The sequence below is a fragment of the Fundulus heteroclitus genome, chromosome 20 (genome assembly GCF_011125445.2).
Source record: "Fundulus heteroclitus isolate FHET01 chromosome 20, MU-UCD_Fhet_4.1, whole genome shotgun sequence".
Lineage (NCBI taxonomy): Eukaryota > Metazoa > Chordata > Actinopteri > Cyprinodontiformes > Fundulidae > Fundulus > Fundulus heteroclitus.
In genome coordinates this window covers 33,702,963-33,721,242 of record NC_046380.1, presented here as the reverse complement: position 1 = coordinate 33,721,242, position 18,280 = coordinate 33,702,963, and the positions used below count along the sequence as shown (strand labels likewise).

The 18,280-nt window shown below is 44.8% G+C and overlaps 1 protein-coding gene across 3 annotated transcripts in view; it reads right to left on the bottom strand.

The window, feature by feature from the left end:
- slc25a26 (solute carrier family 25 member 26) overlaps positions 1–18,280 on the bottom strand; it is an 80,103-nt gene that overhangs the window by 518 nt on the left and 61,305 nt on the right. Inside the window, exons 8-9 of one of the 3 annotated variants that reach the window (XM_012862241.3) lie at positions 12,853–12,917; positions 8,155–8,228 (exon numbers count right to left, since the gene is read on the bottom strand). In XM_012862241.3, the coding sequence (XP_012717695.2) occupies positions 8,155–8,228; positions 12,853–12,917 (139 nt within the window). The remainder of the gene's footprint in view (positions 1–8,154; positions 8,229–12,852; positions 12,918–18,280) is intronic. The other 2 variants (XM_021316237.2, XM_012862237.3) reach the window with 2 other exon arrangements.

The window sequence follows — 18,280 nt, the reverse complement described above, 5'->3', positions numbered from 1 at the left end:
CAACATTTATTCTCTTATTCTGGTTTGTATGCAGCAACATTTTTAACTGAATTACCTTCTCGAATCTGAAGGTCTTTAAAAGGGCCTAGTCACGTACTATGACCTTATAAATTTCCTCACTCTGGTGGCATACAAAGGTTTTCCAATTAAATTATTACATCCTGTTGGGTTATTTATATTTTATTTCTGAGTTTTACATTTTGTTTTTGCTATATTTGTTAGAAAACAAAGCACCAGTGGGTATATTTACCATAACAGGACCACGTGACCAAAAGTATGATATTGCTCAGGCTCGCATGTGCAATATCATATTTTCACATGAGCCAGAAAAGAAAGTAAACACTATCAGGACGTGCTTGGCGTATATTGATTAATTTGAAGATGAATATATGTTGGGTTTTTTTTGTCGTTTTTTTCTTATGGTCAAAGTACGTGACTAGGCCACTTTATGGGATGTGCCTATCAGAAGTGACCCGATGACGCTGATTTTAGCCGGTTCTGATTTCTGTCTAAGCACTGCAACAACAGAAGACGGACAAACACAGTTTAAAAAGTTAAAAATGTTTTTTTAATCTCACCGTGAACGGTCACTAATCACTTCTATTAGGAGCAGAGGTGACGTCACACTGTGTGCGTGGGAGAGCAGTGTACAGGGCGTGCTCCACAAATAAACCTGCCTTGCTGCGAAACAGGGCTTACTGTTTCAAAACAAAGACAAAGCCTGCATGTTTTAGGCGTCTCTCTTTTCCGCCTGATTCAAATGAGTGCATGGCCTCCTCTGGATGCCATCGAGCGCTGCAGAAGTCCTTCAACCATCCATTCAAGTCAGGTGCATGGCAGCCAGGAGACACCTAAAGCATGCAGGACAGGGGTCCCTGAGGAGCAGGGATGGGAACCACCGCCATACAGGATCTAGAGCATGACATATTAGACCAAGTCATTATTTCATTTATTTTTTAAGTAAAAAGAACTCCTCGAAAAGTACTGGAAACGCTAAATACAATCCAAGTGTCTCCATGGGGGTTTAGACAGTCGGTAACAGCCAAGGGCTGCTAATCAAACTGTACTGGATTGAATGATGTTCACAGAGATCTGTTCTTTTAACAAAGGACAAGGTGCCTAAACAAGATGTCTACCCAAACAAGATGTCTACCCATAATGCCACAGTGCAATAATTAGGCTAATTCAAACAACACAACCCTCCTACCAACTATAAAACTGGTGGAGGAGGTATCTGAGTATGGGGGTGACTCTTCAGTCAACTACAATAGGAAGGGAACACCTTCTCCTTGGAGAATCTGTACTCAGATTCAAGAACTTTGGATGGCAGGCTGCTAACCAAGCTCTTTAGCCAGGGAGAAAATATACTGGCTACACGAACAGCAAGAGTTCAAAGAGTTCTTAAGCTTCTGCCAAAGTGAATAGGAATAGTGAATAGGAGTACTGTGCAAAATGTGCAAACAATGACAGGTTATTTTATTCAAAATGGTTTCTCAACATATAAATAAATGAAACTACTATGACTTTATGACCGTGGCAGCTGTGGCGTCTTCTGTTTAGCTTCACTATTTGACAGGACCCCGGTAATTTACAGCTTCCTTGGGTTCAGGTGCTGGGAAATGGTCGGACTTAGAGCCTCGGCGTTTGCATAAGGTCTGAGTCGGGGGCCCCCGACGAGATGCGGCTGATGTTATGGAGGTCAGAGGATGTTACGGGCCATCAGAGAGCGCCCAAAGAACCAAGCCTCCCTCTGTCCTGCTGCTGCAGACAGCTGTTTTTGGGATCAGGCTTCCAGCTCAAACCGTCGTTCCTCATTGTCCGTCCTGTTTTCTATCTTCCTCTCGCTCCCTCTGCGCTAGACCCACAGCCAGATGTCATCCGCACATGTGGGTCTGCCGTCCGTCCACCGGCCGGTTCAGTTGTCGGGGATTTCTCTGTTTCTCGTTTTTGCTGCGTCATCCACCTCTTCGACACATGCTCTTCTGTTAAACTACCCTTTTTTGTTCTCCCTCCGCTTCTCTCCGTCTTTCCCTCGCCGAGCATTTGCCTACCGACACCTCCCGTCTGCCAATACGCCCCCGCACTCACATGGCCTGGCCCGGTCCGGGGTCCAGATGTTACGGATGACGGCTGCTCGCGCATGTACGCGGCTCACAGGCACAGGAGGAACAAGAAAGGGGGGGGGGAGCTATCGACGCACGTAAAATGCCTGTCTGGGTTTATCATCTGCGTGGGAGTGTCGGTCCTCGTGTTTCTGTTCGTTTTCATTTCCAAACTCCCCTCTGAATCACTGCAATAACAGCCTTTGGTTTTCATCGAGGTCTCTGAGGCAGAAATATTAAAAAACGCAATTTAAGCAGGTGAGAGCTGAACTTTGCAAACCATTGGCATCAGCTTTTTTTTTTGAGGGGGGGCGGGGGGGGATTTGGGATAAAATCAGCTTGGATTGGTCACGGTGTCATTCAAAACCACTTGAACTTTGACGTGACGCTACATTGGATTTTATGTGATGAAAAAAAAAACACAAAGCAGAAAATTATTGTCATATGGAATGGAAATGAAACATGGTTTTCACGTTTTTGACAAATAAATCTGATCAAATGCGGCATAATTGTTTGCTCTTTGCATACTAGCTTATGTTCAGTCAGATTGAACTGAGAGCATCTGTTAGCACACATCAAGGTCTACCACGTTCTAACACGTGAATATGCTTCAACCTAAACAGCCCCACTGTGTCGCTGGCTGTAAGTTCAGGCTCGTCCAGTTGGAAGCTGAACTTCTGTTAACTTGACTCTCGCCAGCTGTATGTCGCTCCGCCTAGCTTCACTCACATCCATCTGGGCCCTCTCCCATAGAGAGTGATTTCTCCAACCAATTTTATTGTCCAGCCAATCAGGACGCAGGGCTGGAGTTTCATAGATGTGACGTAGTGGAGAAGCGACCGTGACGTGAGACTGTTTTGATAGCAATGGCGGCTCGCATCGAGGAAGCAAGCGTTAACATTGATGCTGCTATTTCTTCCGTGTCGTCCAATCTACCTAATATTGTTTAATTAAAAGAACATCAGAGAACGGCTCTGAAGGATTTTGTTGGTGGAAACCATGTTTTCGGCCTTCTCCCGACCGGATTTGGCAAGTTTTGTTTTCCGGGGCTGCAGACGCGGACGCGCCCCGGAGCGGTTAGCGGTTAGCGCGAACCATGTTAGGAGGCCTTTAGTCCTCGACGCGGTCGGCCTGGGATCGACTCCGACCCGCGGCGCTTTGCCGCCTGTGTTCCCCCCTCTTCCTGTCAGCTCACTGTCAATAAAACGCGTGCCACTAGAGCCGCAAACACATAAAAAAAAAGGTGGTTTTTTTTCCTGCATCGCTCTCACAGCGTCAGTGGTTGGCTTCGGTGTGAGTGGTTGAAATAGCACGTCGATAAAGATGACAGACAAGTGGCTTATCCAATCATATGCAAGAATTTTTGATGAGGCCCAGCCTTCAATAAAGGCAATTCTTATGGATCAGTCCCAGATGGATGTAAGTGGAGCTAGGTGGAGTGAAATACATCTGGCAAGAGTCAGGTTAGTCTTCTGTAGCCTCTAACAGGATTTTTCTCCTATGGGCCCAGCCTCCATGTCCTTCCTGAATAAACATGACGCTGCCATCTATGTCAGATTTCTTCTGCTCATCATCTGTCTTGTTTGCTTTTCATTTTTATCTGCTGCGTGCTTAGCGACGCCGTCTGAATGGGGGGATTAAATCTGCCGTCGGAGCGCACAGCCAGCGCCCCGACAGAGAGTCTGGTCCGTACGTGTGAGTCCGCACAACGCCCCAGCAGACCTGGGCGGGCGTTAGGGGGAGGTGTGCCTAACGAGTTGGGATTCTCCCACACGTACTCCCAGAAACCCTCAACGCAGCGCCTCCTTCCACATACGTCCTCCGTGTTCCCCACATGGCTTTCCTTTCCCGCACTCACCGGCATTCATGGACTGCGACACTAATTTTGCTCACAGATTCTCCCACCTGAGCCCTGGATCTCTGCAGCTCCTCCAGAGGTAGCAGGGTTCTCTTTACTGCTCTCATTTACGGTGAGACGTTCAGAGCTCGGGGTTCTGGTTCATATCTGACCGTTCTCCCTGCTGCTGGGTTCCTTGATCCTCGTTATGCTGTTTGCTCAGTAATGTTCACAGAACAGCTGTATTTATACTTTGACTGCTATGTAATTTTTGCTGAAACATGCCTTACAGTTAAAACGTTGAGTACTCCTAGCCTTTTCTCCAGTGTCATTAAGCAGTCTCCATTTTCTCCCAGAAGTAAAACAAAACCTGTAATTGACACTAAAGCCGCTCGTTATCAGATGGTTTGTTTTAATGACATTGGCATTCGTTTTACATTTTTGCCCCTCTCGAATCATCCAGTAAATAGACCTTCATTAAGAAGAATAAAACAGCCGTATTTTCTTTTGAAAAAAAACAAATACGTTTCTTCCAGCGTTCATGGAGCCATTAGCTTGACAGACTCCTTCTCAACAGCGTGTGGGTGGTCTTCAGAAAATGTGTTCATATTTGAGATGCTTTTGCCTTCTCATTTTTTTTTAAAGTAATTGGGTTTCAAGTATCCCACTTTAGCCTCCACCTTTTCTCCAAATATAACCACTTCTGGCTCTAAAAAGACCGAGACGCAGACAGCTCAAGCTGCAGTTTGAGCTTGAAGCAGTAAAATCTCCAGTGTTTTAAAGGCTGTGTTTAATACTCAACATTAACAGTAATCCCAAGTGACCAGATAACTGCAAAAAGCATAAAAAACCCCCACTGCATTCCCTTTTTTCCCATTCAGCATCTATTTCAAGACTTCTAAACGCAGCTCTCTACCAATAGCTGTTGCTCCACATTTAGCATCTTCTGGGAGTACAGTCATGATCTGGGGGAGTACTTAACGCTAATTATGAAACAATATCGAAAGCCTTTTTTTTTAAAGTGAGTCACAGGAAAGTGTTCTCGAAAGTTTCCACTTCTGGATCACCTGAAGACCCAGCGGCGCAAGGAGTGAACTACTTTTAAACTCCGAGCTGTTGTTTTGCTCTCCACCCGAGTTACATTTCCTGTCTGGGATCGGGCCCGCTTGTGGAGATGTCAGAGCCGAGCCAGAGCTCAAATATTCCCCTCCGTGTTGTCGGCCAATCGCCTCTCCTGAGGAGTCGGGCTAAATATAGCTTATAGACGTTTGTGGGTGTCTGTAGCTGCGAGTTCAGAGAAGACGTCTCGGCTGCAGTTTAAGAGAACGTGGGTGTAGTTAAAGAGGAGGCTAGGTGACAATTATCGAATGCGTCTGGAAGGAACTTTCTGGCCACTAGAGAAGCATTTCGTGATAATCAGCCTTTGATCTTTCAAGAAAACATTTCCCACAGACCAGTTTGCCACATTATGACACTGCCACTACCGTGCTTCACAGTTGGGCTGGTGTCCGTAAGCAAAACTATTTTCTACGTTTCACATTTTCTCTTGACGGTCAACAGTGCATCTTCGGACGAATCTGACAAGAGCATTTTGATCTACATGTTCGTTGAAGCATTTTGCTGCTGACAGATAATGCTTTTCTCGGAGCACCAGAAACAGAACGCATCATTCGTCAAGTTCCGACGTCAGCAAGTAAATAAATGAGAGGGGGACCAGAAAAGACCAAAAATTCTCAAATGTTTTCCTTCCACTTAACCTTCCGTCAATATTCTTTTGATACAGCCAGCTGATTTAGCTAGTTTAGCTGGCTTAACAAAACCCAAGGTAAAAAAGGACGCAGGAACAAGCACCGCTGCTTGTTTGTGCAAACACGGCTCAGTAGGAGGTTCCCAGCATGAGACGCCACCTCTCAAATGGAAATATAAGAAAACATTGCAGCATGAAAACAATGTGCTTGGTTTTCAGCACATCCAGGAAGCCAGGCCAGGCTTCCAACAAATGAGCAATGACTGCTGCTGTGCTGGCACAACTATGCTAGTATTAGTTATTTATTGCAGAGCAGATCAGCAGAAAAACAGAGAAGTCCAGACACAGACTGGATCAGCATGAACTCTGTTGACTTCTACCTGCACCGCTCTGAGATGCTCCAGCCTTTAAACTAGAAAAGCTGGCTGAGTTAACAATGGAAAACCTTAATCTGTAAAACTAAAAGAGCAATAAAAGCACAATTAGGGCTTACCGCATGCTCCCGGAGGCTCTGCGGTGTGTGCAGTGGGCTCCGCGCATTTGCATATCTTCCACTTTGCTTTGCATGAGCAGTAAATCTGAAAACGCTTGAGGACACGCCGGCCTGACATGACTCCTGGTGCAGGTTACTGTTGGGGGTTTAAGGGGGGGTAAGGCTGTGGCGCTCTCTGCTAAGCCAGGGTCTCTGGGGTTTAGCGCACACATGGAAGCACTTTAGAGCTTCACTTCACTGCAATTGGGCCTATTACCATAATTACAGCTTTAAAGCCCCAGCAATTTGTATCAGGCATGCACCGGTGCAACAGGCAGGCCTTTGGCCCAGCCGAACGACGGCATCTACCCTTTTACTTTGCACACACCCGCCTTTGTTTCTGCCTGCCATCTGAAGCATCCTCCGTTCTTCTAAGTATTTACCTTCTCGGGTTACACGAGAACCAAAGCAGAAGAAAAGAGCCTGCCATGTGGCGAGGCTTACATCAGGTGCATGTTCTCCGGGTTCTCTGTTGTATCAGAGATCCGGTCTATGCCCACGATGCTGGTTGAGTTGGATAAGAGAGAAGACAAGAGGAGCAGCCACACTTTTCCTGCTGTAGTCAGAAATAACACCATGGAGAATGTCTCTAACCACTTTTCAACACTTAGATTCCTGATTGGATTTAAGTCTGTACTTTGACTGGGCCATTCTAACCCATTAATATACTTTTATCTGTGGCTTTGCCCTTATACTATGTGCTTGTCTTGAGGTCCCCAGTCTACACCCTTTTGCAGCCTCTAAGTTTTCTTCCCCCAACCCCTGACCAGCTTCTCTGTTCCTGCTGGAGCAAAGCGCCAACACAGTACGATGCTGCCACCGCCGCCATGTTTTACAGTATGCTCAGTGTGTTCAGGGTGGTGTGCGGTGTCAGTTTTCTGCCATACATAGGGTCTGCTGGGTGCAAAATGGCCAAAATATTTCTTCTACCTGCTCAACTTTGCCCCCTACAGGGCGTGCGGTAAACTGCAAATGGGACTACTCTTGTTTCACCTTTCTTCCAACTCCTCTTGTGCAATGCAAAACTAATTGCCGTCCTGTCAACAGAGACTCCCATGTGAGCTGTGAAACTCTGCAGCTCCTCCAGAGTCACCATGGCTGCTTCTCTGATGGGTGCTCTCCTGGCCTTGCCCATCAGTTTGTCTCCGGGGTTTGCCTCGTCTTAGTAGGGCTGCAGATGTGGCATTCAAGGGTTCACTTGATAGATTAAACAGAGCTCTGTGAGATTTTGAAATTTTTGGTCATTATTTTTATACCCTAAACCTGATTAATCACATACAGGAGGAATCTGTTTCCGAATAGTTGACTTCTGAAGGCAGATGGTTGCTCTGGATTTTATTTTATAAAGAAAAGGTGGTTGAGCAAAATGTAAAAAAAAAAAAAAATAATAACTCAAGCGGTGTGAAAACTTTTGCAGAGTAGTGTGTATGTGTGCGTGACAGACAGACGGGGAGGGGGAGATGATGTCCTGCTAGAGTTTGGCCTGGTCCCAAACGCTATGATCATTAAGCTGAGATGCATCCCGACTAACTGATGGTGGCTTGTACAAAAGCAGCCTATTATTCACCACAACTGAGAGTTTGTTTTAGCACTGGCAGCCCTCTGCGGCCCCATTAGGCCTGGCCTTTTGTCCGGTGCGCATCATAAACACATCAAAACACTCAAATAAACCCCTCCACTTGGCCCTTCTAACACCTTAATCAATAGGACGATAGAGTGAGTCGGCAGCAAAAGCTTTTATGCATCTCATTTTTCAGCCGCGGCCGTAAATCCCCCGCTCCCCGGAGAGGCCGCGCTGTCATCGCGCTTGATTGTGTGCGGGAAGTTAAATCGAATCGTGTAAGATGGGAGGTTTTCTTAAAGATGAGCCGGGATAAAACGGTTTGTTTGTCTTAAAGCAATCACATTTCAGCGAACTAAAGAGAGACAGCCTCACCCTGGAAGGCCTTTGTTCCTCCACACGTCGCAGAGCACCATCGGGATGTTGCCTCTCGCTGCGGCCGAGCCTGCCTGCAGGAGGACAGACAGCAAATAGAGGTGTGACGACGGACAGATTGTCTCGCTCGCTTCCTGCTCCTCGGATAGACGCCCTGTTTAGTCTTCCTCGGCGGAGCTTCCTTCAGCTGCCACCCCGCTTCTTTTTTTTTTTGGTCGGGGACAGCTGTGTCAGTGCAGGTGTCACCTCCAGCGCCAACCAAAAAAAGAAAAATAACACCCAACAAGATCTCCTGGTCCTCCCCTGCATTCATCAACCCACTGCTTTTATTTACACACTGCCGACGGGCTGAGCAGAGAGTTGTTAATCCATCACTGCAACCAAGTGAGTGGGGTGTCAGGAGGTCAAAGAACAGGAAAGAGAAAGAGGCCGTGGAGAAGAAGTGTCAAATATAGAATGAAATTACCAATAAATGCAATGAAATTAATAGATGACTATAAATATTGATGCATACTAAAAACCTGTGTGTTCATCTGCTGAACAAATTTTCTGAAGTGGGTTGAAGATTTAGTCCTCTGCTTTGTAGCTTGTATATTAAAGAGGGCATTTCATGCAAAATCCAGTTTTCCACCCCTTAAATATATTTTGTTGTATACTTCGAGTCTCGAGGATTGCATTAACCCACACAATTCATTTCACCGTCCCCCAGGAAACTACAAAAATGGCTGCAAGGGGTGGAGTGGAACTCTCCGTAACCTGGAGGGGGGCGGGGTCTAAAGTGCCTCCTTTAGATTTAAAGAGACAGCAGCAAAATGAGTTGCTCTCAGAGCCACCTCAGAACAGGGGTAAGAGAGGGGCTGTGGAGCAACAAGAACAAGGACTTCAAACCCAAGCACTGGCGCTCCACTTTAAATTAGACCACGACTGAATGATTTAGATGTAAAAAGGAAGGCATTAAAAAGCATGATATGCCCCCTTTAATGGTTTTCTTGAAGTCTCTCACGCAGCAGAGTACAAAACAACTGTCAGCTGTGAAGGTTGAGATCTCTCCACTGATTATTTCCCTCACATTTGCAGTGAGAAAAACTTTCAAAGCCTGTAAATAAAGATACAGAAGTTACATTGGCTGGTAAGTAATAAAAAAAGTATTACAAGTAGTAAATTTAAACAATTAATTTCACACAATTTAACAACCACATACACACCAACCCCATGATTCAATGGCGCAGGAAATAAGGTCTAACTAGCTGGAGAAAAAAAACAGTTGTAACAAAACGTAATTTTTTACCTCGGGAAAAGCGAAAGCTACATTTTCTGATATTTTAGTAGTGGATTATAGTCTGCATGGTCTGACGCCCCTGGATAATTTCATCCAGCAAAATCAAGACAGGAGCGACTGTAAGATCCTGCACTAAAAATGCAGACTTTAGGCAACGCATAGCGTGAATAAATGAAGAATAATACATCTTACAACCAATAGCGCAAACTAATCAAATCTGTGGACGTATATAGAACAAAAACTTCCTAATAGCCTTCTTTTTACTGTGACTTGTGCAACATTTTATGCCAAATGATGTAGTTATGTAGATTGAATGTTTTATTCTTGTTTTATACCATCAACCTGCCAGGGGCTGAAGTTAGAAATTAGCCTCTATTGCACATGTTAAATAATGTAGCTAATCAGCTTTAAATAAAGTAAAATTAATAAAATAAAATAAAAAAAGAGCATAATGTACACTTCTAACCTAGTTGAAATGGAGGTAACAGATTGTTGCTGTAAAATGTGATCTGCTACAACCATGGGAGGACTTTCTCTCACGCATGTTAACAGGAAAAAAAACAGACTTTCTCTCACGCATGTTAACAGGAAAAAAAACAATCTATTCGCTGTGTTTCTGTTGGAGACAGGTGACTGAGAAATGACTCTCTCTGCCTGACAGAGGGAACCGAGGTGCAGTACGAGCAAAACGCACACAGACAAAGAGCGTATCTTTATTTCATTCAGTCGAAGAGTTTTTCCTGAAAACTTTGTAATTGATTTTAGATTTGATAACATTTTTGAATCCTCCAGTATCTAAACTTGCTGATCCAGCGCCCTCCACGCTAAAGACGATTGCTGCGCATGCCAAGCTTGCGGTGGCCGGAGAGGAACATTAGAGTGATGACAGGAGTCCAGTCTGAGGAAAGCAGCAGAGCCTTATAGTAGCAGAGCAGGAGGCCTGCAGGCAGCACTGCTGTGGTTAACCAGACAGTCAGAGTCCGGCTGAGCAGGGTTTTACACTCCCAGCTGGGCCCCGGCTGTCGGCCTGTTTTGCTGACTGTACAATACGAGCCTTTATTCCTGCTCGGGTTGGCGAGGAAACTGAGCTTCAGCACCCAAACTTCCTCCGGTTTGTCCGATCCAAACCATGCACACTGGTTCTGTTCTGTCTGCCGTTCTTAACCTTCCTTAGCTACAGCTGATATCCAGCGCTGCAGTCAGATTTTAATCATGTTGAAAAACACATAGAACATTTTTGACTGTACTAGTATTACAAAAATACGCTATTTTTTTAAATTTCAGAAACATAAATCGCAACGAAACATATGAAGCTTTAAGTGGATTCTGTCATTTTCAAGCAACAGTGACTTATAAAGAGCTGTCAATTAAAAATAAATACAGTACCTCATTAATATTTGTGTTCATTAAAAGATTGCTAAAAACTTACTAGATCTAAATTTAAGTTTGTGTACAACTACAATAAAATCTAAGCTTCTTTATCTTGCCATCCATTTAAATCTGCATATTATTTTATTTATTGAACTGGGTTGCATTGCCGCTCCAACGGCTACGTTCTTCCAGCAAAGCATTTGTGAGGTCAGACGCTGGCGTTGGACGAGAAGGTCCGGGTCACGTACTGCGCTTGATCACAAGGGGCATCAAATGAGTCAAGACTTTTAAAAAAAAGTAAAATCGCTCGTCGTTGTCTTTATGGATGTTACTTTCGTACACAGCCATGCTGGAACAGGAAGGGGTGTTGGCTCCTTCCTGTTCCCACAAATCGGTCCAGAACGTCTTGGTGTGCAGCTCCTCTCAGTGGAACTAAGTGACTGAGCCCATGTCCTGATAAACCGCCCCGCGCCATAATCCTCTGTCAATCAAACTTTACACCTAACACAATGTAGTCAGCCAAGCACTGTTCTCCTGACAACTCCTAAACACAGACGTGTCTGTTAGATTACCAGAATGAGAAGCATGCTTCTCTCCAGAGATCATGGATCCAGTGTTCCAAGGTAAAGTGGAGGCATACTTTATACCAGTATTTCTGAAGGTTTTCTTTGCACTTGTAGGTGTAAGGCTAGGATCCAGCTGCTTGGTTATGCAGAACATTGTTCTTGGGCTAATCTGTAGGCCAAATTCAGTTTCTAGATCTCTAGATATTAGCTCTGCAGAAAGTTGCAGTTGTTCCCAATCACTTCCACTTTGTTGCATTACAGCTGACAGCTGGCTGTTGAGATGAACCACAACTGGACTTTTAGTACTGGTGGTATCTTATCACTGAGCTCCTGAGAGAGACCCATTCTTGTTTAGAGAAGCAGTCTGAGTGGCCTTGTTTCTAGATTTTATACACCTGTGGGCCATAAACATGATGGGTTGACCCAATACTTTCAGCAATATTTTCTTTGTTGCAGACTAGTGTAAATTAAGAAAATACTTAAAACCCAGTCTTGTCCAGACTACACATAACCCATTTTCTTTGTAAAAGCTAAATCTACTTTAAGATATTCTCCTTAAGAATGGTTGAATAAAGGATATCATAAGAAAACTTAACATAAGAAAACAGTCATACTATATCTGCTGATCTCATTAAAAAGAATGTGATCTTTTTTTGCTGATTACCCAAAAAAGCCCCAGCTTTGCTTCCATGAGAATAAAATGAAGCGTTCTGCAGAGCAAATGAAAAACTTGGCCTTATAAAGTTATAACCAGAGCCGTGCGCAGAGCAGAGCCCTTGCGGGTGGTTAGATTACAGCAGCTGCCTGTCAGATAGTGTTTACGGGAAGCTTTTGTACCTTGCAGGTCCACCTCCAGCCAACGGCTTCTCGCCAGAGATCCAAGACTGTCCGAGTGTTTTGTTAAGTCCAGTATCTCGTTAGTCAGGACGGGGGCGGAAATGGAACACTGTGCCTTCTCCAAGGACAGTCTGCGTGTGTGTGTTTGTGTGTGTTGGGGGTAACTCCGAACTCCTGCGCATAAAAACACGCAGGACACGGTGAAGGAAGCCAGGCGTATAGCTGGACTGAGCCAGGAGAGAAAAAGGCAGCCAAGGAAAGAGGAGGAATACCACCGCACAGAGGATGGGAGAGGGAGTGGGAGAGTTAACAGAAGGGACGGCGTGCTTTTGCTTCACCCCTGCATGACACGCAGCGCTGAGATGGAAACTCCCTCGGAGCAGAAACAAGTCCTCACTCTGACACTAACCATGCGCACAAACATGTCTCCCCAACACTGTCCATGTTCCCCAGCAGGTGATCGATGTGCGCCGTCCCGGTGCTACCTCGGCTCGCTCTGCCCTCGGTGCTGACACTGTAGAAACGTGCTCGGGGCCTGCAGGCCCGCTCGGGGGTTCTGCTCTCGGCCTGCGAGGCATCACCTGACAGCAGTGTTTAAAAAGCAGCTGCCAGAAGAGGCTGTGTGCCGGGTCTGAGTGCGCGTACCTTCGCCAGCATGATCCTGGTCTTTGCCACGTCGAGAGGGGTGGTGACCAGCGCTGCCGCCGCACCTACAGAAGACACGGGCATATTTAGCGACTTGTACATTAGGGAAATGGGTAGCGACAAAATAATCTACTGCAGCACGAACACGGTAAGGCGAAGGGAGCTGGAACGCTAGGCCTGAAAGTTTCCAACACTCGTAACAATGATAACATTCTGCATCCAAGTCCTTCCCTCTGCTATCCAAACACAAAAACCAGACGGACACCCTTCCATTTGCAACGACTTCCCCCTCCACTCAACTCATCCAACCCAGTCCTTCCCCTGAGCTACACACGTGTGGCCTCTCCAACTCGCAGGTACAGACTTGCACTCACACCTGCACGAAAAAAAAGAGACATTTGTGTCCACACATGGACATAAATACACACAAACGTCCTCCTAAAGCCTTTTTGGGGCAGCTGCACTCCAACTCACAGCACAATGCATAGTTGTTGTACTCACCTGGCCGAAAGGCAGCCAACTCTTTTAATTTATATTTTTAGACTGATTAAAATGAGAAAACACTTGGAGCTTGGAGGCTGAAGCAGTTGTGAATATAGGTAAAATGTGCGCATCAAACTCCTGTGAAAATAGCAACGGTCTTTAGGAAATACTGCAAAAGTTTTCACGCCACGTAAAATGTCTCCCATTTGGTCACATGTCGACAACAAACTTTGGTGTATTTTACTGGGACATAATGCAACAGACCAACACAAAGCAAGACAATCTGTACTCTGATACCCCTAAATAAAATCAGATGCAACTATTAGACGTCAAAAGTTGTTTTGGCGTTGGTGGGAAGACGTATGAATACCTGGCAGTCCTGGAAAAAAAAACTGTTAGAGGCTGTAAAGGGCTTGAGACAGGGGTGGAGGTCAAAAAGCTAAATAAATGCTAAATAAACTAACTGAATGCTAAGCTAATAAATTGCTAACCTGAAAATTCGATAGAACCGCAAAACTCGCTATTTCTCCAAACAACGTCACCTTATTCACCAACAGCAACAACTTATGAACCAACAGCAATACTGATTCAAAATTAAATGCAAGACACCCATCGACCCTTAGGAGGGCGCACCGCTGAGTTTTAGACACAAAAGCAGGATTTATGCAGGAAATATGCAGTAAGTTGTCAAAATAATCACCAGGATATGTAGACGGCACTATAAGACAATCATGTTAACAGTTTATTAGCAAAAACAAAAGTTGATTTGGGGGTGAGAATTCAAGCCACGATCCTTGTAATGTTTTTCTTTGTAAAGAAAAATAAATGAAACCATATGCTCTTTTCCTTGCACCTAGGTCTGGCTGTAATGTGACAAAATTAGAAAAAGTTTAGGCCATATGAATGTTTTTTTTAAGGCACTGCTATATGGAAGACAGGGGCACCATTGTTTGGTTCAGGCTTTCTACTTCTCTGTCTTGGATGTATACATTGAGGAATAAAAGGATTCAGCAGTCTTGCAGTAAGATCATTTACAATATTTTTTTTGGAAAACAGACAAAGAACCCACTAAGCAAATAAATCTTCCATGTGGAGTGCTCATTAAATGATCTAAATTTGGCTAGAAATGGGGGAAAAAAAAAACACATAATGGGGTTGAAGGCTGGAAACAAATCAGTTGGTGATGTCAGTCTTTTCTCGGTGCGTTTTCTCAGAGATGTAGAGAGGAAGTCGAGTTCAAGTCTGCCATAAGTCAGAACAGGATACAAGCAGAGCTCTTCTGGATGATTAAAAATGCCTCAGTGAGGATTTGAAAAGAAAGGGAGATTATTGATGAGTGAAAGAGAATCTATGAGGGTCGAATCTCAAGGTGTAGTTGGGAGAGGAGGGTGTCCGGATTTGAGTCTCATTTTTACATTTAGCAAATTATGTACAGTGCTTTGAAAAAAAAAAGTATTCACCTCCTTGGCTTTTTACAGATTTTGTTACATTCCAACCTGTTATGATTTTTTTTTATCTTATTTTATTTGATGGCCCTGTACAATATAGTCTAAGCTGGTAAAGTGAAATAAGAAATAAAATGTTCTGGTGCAACCGATTACCATCAAAAGTTACATGATTAGTGAAATGAAGTCCTTCTGTTTGCAAAAAGCGTCACATGATCTGTCAGATAAAAAAAACAAAAAACTTTTCTTAAAGGCCCCAGAGGCTGCAGCACCACTGAGCAAGATTCATCACAGCATGAAAACCAAGGAGCTCTCCAAACAAGTCAGGGACAAAGTTGTTGTGATGAACAAGTCAGGGTGGGGTTATAAAAAAAAAAAATCCATCATGAAGGAGCCGGAGCGGTTTTGTCTGCAGGAATAGGGATTAAATCCCAGAGCCGAGATGTGGCGAGCTCAGAGAGGCTTATCCAAAGAGACTTAATTGCAACAAACTACTGTCTTTATGGGTGTGAACAGTTATGAACGCTGAAGTTTTCTGTTATTTTGTCCTATTTAATGTTTGCTTTACAACAACAACAACATCCACACAATATTAACACATCTTCAAAGTTGTAGGCATGCTCTGTAAATAAAATGGTGAAATCTCTCAAATAGTTCACTTTAATTCAAGGTTGTGAGGCAACACAACATGATACCTGCCAAGGGGGGTGAATTATTTTGCAAGGCGCTGTAGTTGTGTTGGCATCTTAAAACGAATGAGTGTTAGGTGAACTGGAGCGGTCACAACCAATGATGAAGCTGTCAGGATGAAACTTAGCTCCTCTGACACTGGTTCTTAACGAGCTGGAGGACAGTCTGTCTGAAGAGAAGGGGTTCCAGTATCTTGGTGAGTTCTTCCTGAGTGATGGTAGGGATGCAGCCAGAGATGGACATAGCTTGAAGTAATGTGGGTATTGCTGGGGTCTGCCGTGGTGCAGAAAAAGCCGAGTCAAAAACCAAGGCCTGACTACGCTCTGACGCTGACCCGCTGTCATGAGTATTGGATAACGACGAGGGAAGATTGGAGCAGAGCCGCCGTTATGCTGCATCCATTCCTTTTGAGGTTCTCTGGCGATGTCCTGATGGGAGGAGACTCCAAACATATCTGGGACCCAGATGGAGAGATGATGGACAATAATATCAGGGTTTCCTTTCTATGCCTGTTGCCTCCTTGGCATTCATGGATGGCTGGACCAATGGATGGATGAAGGGAGGGAAAGATGCCTTCTACATGGCATTATGGCCACAAATAGATGTGAACACAAATCTCATCCCAGCTCTACTGTCCTCTCTCTCTCCCTTACACCAAACCTTTGAATCATCTCACATCCGGGATGTTTGAACTGCCAGAAGTTCAAATAACACCAATCCTCCAACAACAGACCAAAGCCTCTTTTTATTACGCTACTCCTTCACACACTGAACTCTGATGCTTCCCCTACTCCTTCTCCCTGGGGACTAGGGAAAAGGAGTAGGGGAAGCACCAGGTGGGGCGGTGCAGGGCCTCACCTCCGCTCCCCGGGGTGCTGTATCCTCTCCTCAGCATCTTCGCCTCTCCTGCTCCTCCATCAGTGTCGCCCCTGAGCGACTAACCTCAATCTTCCTGGCCTGTCTGGCCCAGTCCAGCAGCGGAGGAGTTATGGACTGAAAGATATAAACGTCCGACAGCGGCTCGGTGGAAGGCCCCGCTCGTGAAATATGTTTTCAAATTGTGGTTTTACGTTTTCGTCGTGGTAAAAACCGTTGACTGGGAGCAATGACGGATGATGTGACACATTCTTTCATTCAGAGCTCAGGTCCTGGAGGCTTATGCTACGCTGCTATGTTTCCTTGGCTCTATGCGGCTCTCTCAGGTTATTGTAATGCAATTACTTGTTTGCACTTTATATAACCCCAGAACGTTCTGCTTTGGAGTTAAGTTGTTTTGTTGAGTAGAGTATTTTTCACCTGAAACAGTAGAAATGCTGCTTAAAAAAAATAAGCTACAAAGCCACCCTGTGTTTTGATTATTTAAAGGCAAAAAGTAAAAATGTCTTCCTTGAAGTTGAAAATAGACAAAAGAAAGTTTAAGCAAAGGACAAGATTTTCCAAGACTAGCTAGAACTAGCATGTCTAATCGTACTCTGGGGATGCACAGCTGCATCTGAAGCAGAGGACTTCAAGTATCTTATGCACAAGTGATGGTAGGACGGTGCGGAAGACGGAAAGATGATTTGGGCCTTGCCGGCCGTAATGCGGGCGCCGCTCAGTTCTGACATGGTAAAGAAGGAACTTAAATCAGAAAGCCTTTCTCGAAGTGGGGGAGCATCCAAAGCAGACCATGGTAGTAGCTCGGTGCTCCCCTTCGGAGGATTTCCTGGCACCTCTTAGCGATGAGAGCCAGGAGGCAGACACAGAATACCCTGGAGGGACCATGCATCCCTTCTTGCCTGGGAACCTCCAGGAGGTCCAGAAGAGGGTCACCGGGATGAAGGCTGTCTGGATTATCCTCCTGGACCTGTTACCCCCGCAAGCCGATCCCAGACAAGCAGAAGATGGACAGACGTATGGACGGACGGAAAAGCAACAACTAGTGTTCTCCAGCAGATACAACAATATTAGCCAAGTGCTACAGATATATATGATTGGTGTTTTTTTATTTTTTATTATTGAAAATAAATCAAACAACTAATATCCATTTTTACGAAGCCTTATTAAAAAGTGGAACACCTTCTTTTGGAATCTTCCAAAATAGAATAATCACTCTGGATTCACTAAAAGGAAAAGAGACTTCGCCCCTTTTGCATATTAACCTCCCGCTCTATTTTGCAGTGGTAGAAATCTCTGGTATTTGCAAAAATTAAACTGTTTACATCAGACTTCGACCCGTTTGTTTAGCGTGGAACTTCCTGATGACAAAAGCAAAGCTTTTCATGCAGCTCTTTATCGGCTGTACTTCTTTTGTGAAAGAGGGTTAATTTTTTTTTTAATTCACACTCGTTGCTCTTTGCTTATTCATCCTATTTTTAGCTAACCCTCTTTCTCTGCTTTCCTGCTCCTTTCTCCCTCCCTCCCTCCTTCCTTAAACCACTTCAGGCTCTAGTGCTCTGAAGGTCGCGCAGCTGCAGGGGCGCAGACCCAAAACCCAGCCCCTCTCATCCCTCCTGTCTTTTCCCTCCGGTTGTCTGCGTTTCCCTCGTTGCTCGTTCAGGCGGAGACAGACTCATAAAGTCCGCCGTGGTGCAATGTCCACTGGCTCCAGTGCTTTGAGAGTCGTGATAATGTGACCCCTCTGTTGAGAAAACAATGCAGGGTCCCTGGAAGTTTAGCATTCCTTTTTTTAAACATTGTTTAGGGTGGGGAAAAAAAAAAGAAGGGAAAGGTTTGCCCCAATTCTCTCCTCGGTCCTTAGGTTTTCTCAGAGTCACCTGCTCAACAGGTCCGTGGAAACTAGTCTTTCTCTCCCGCTTTTTTTTTTTTTT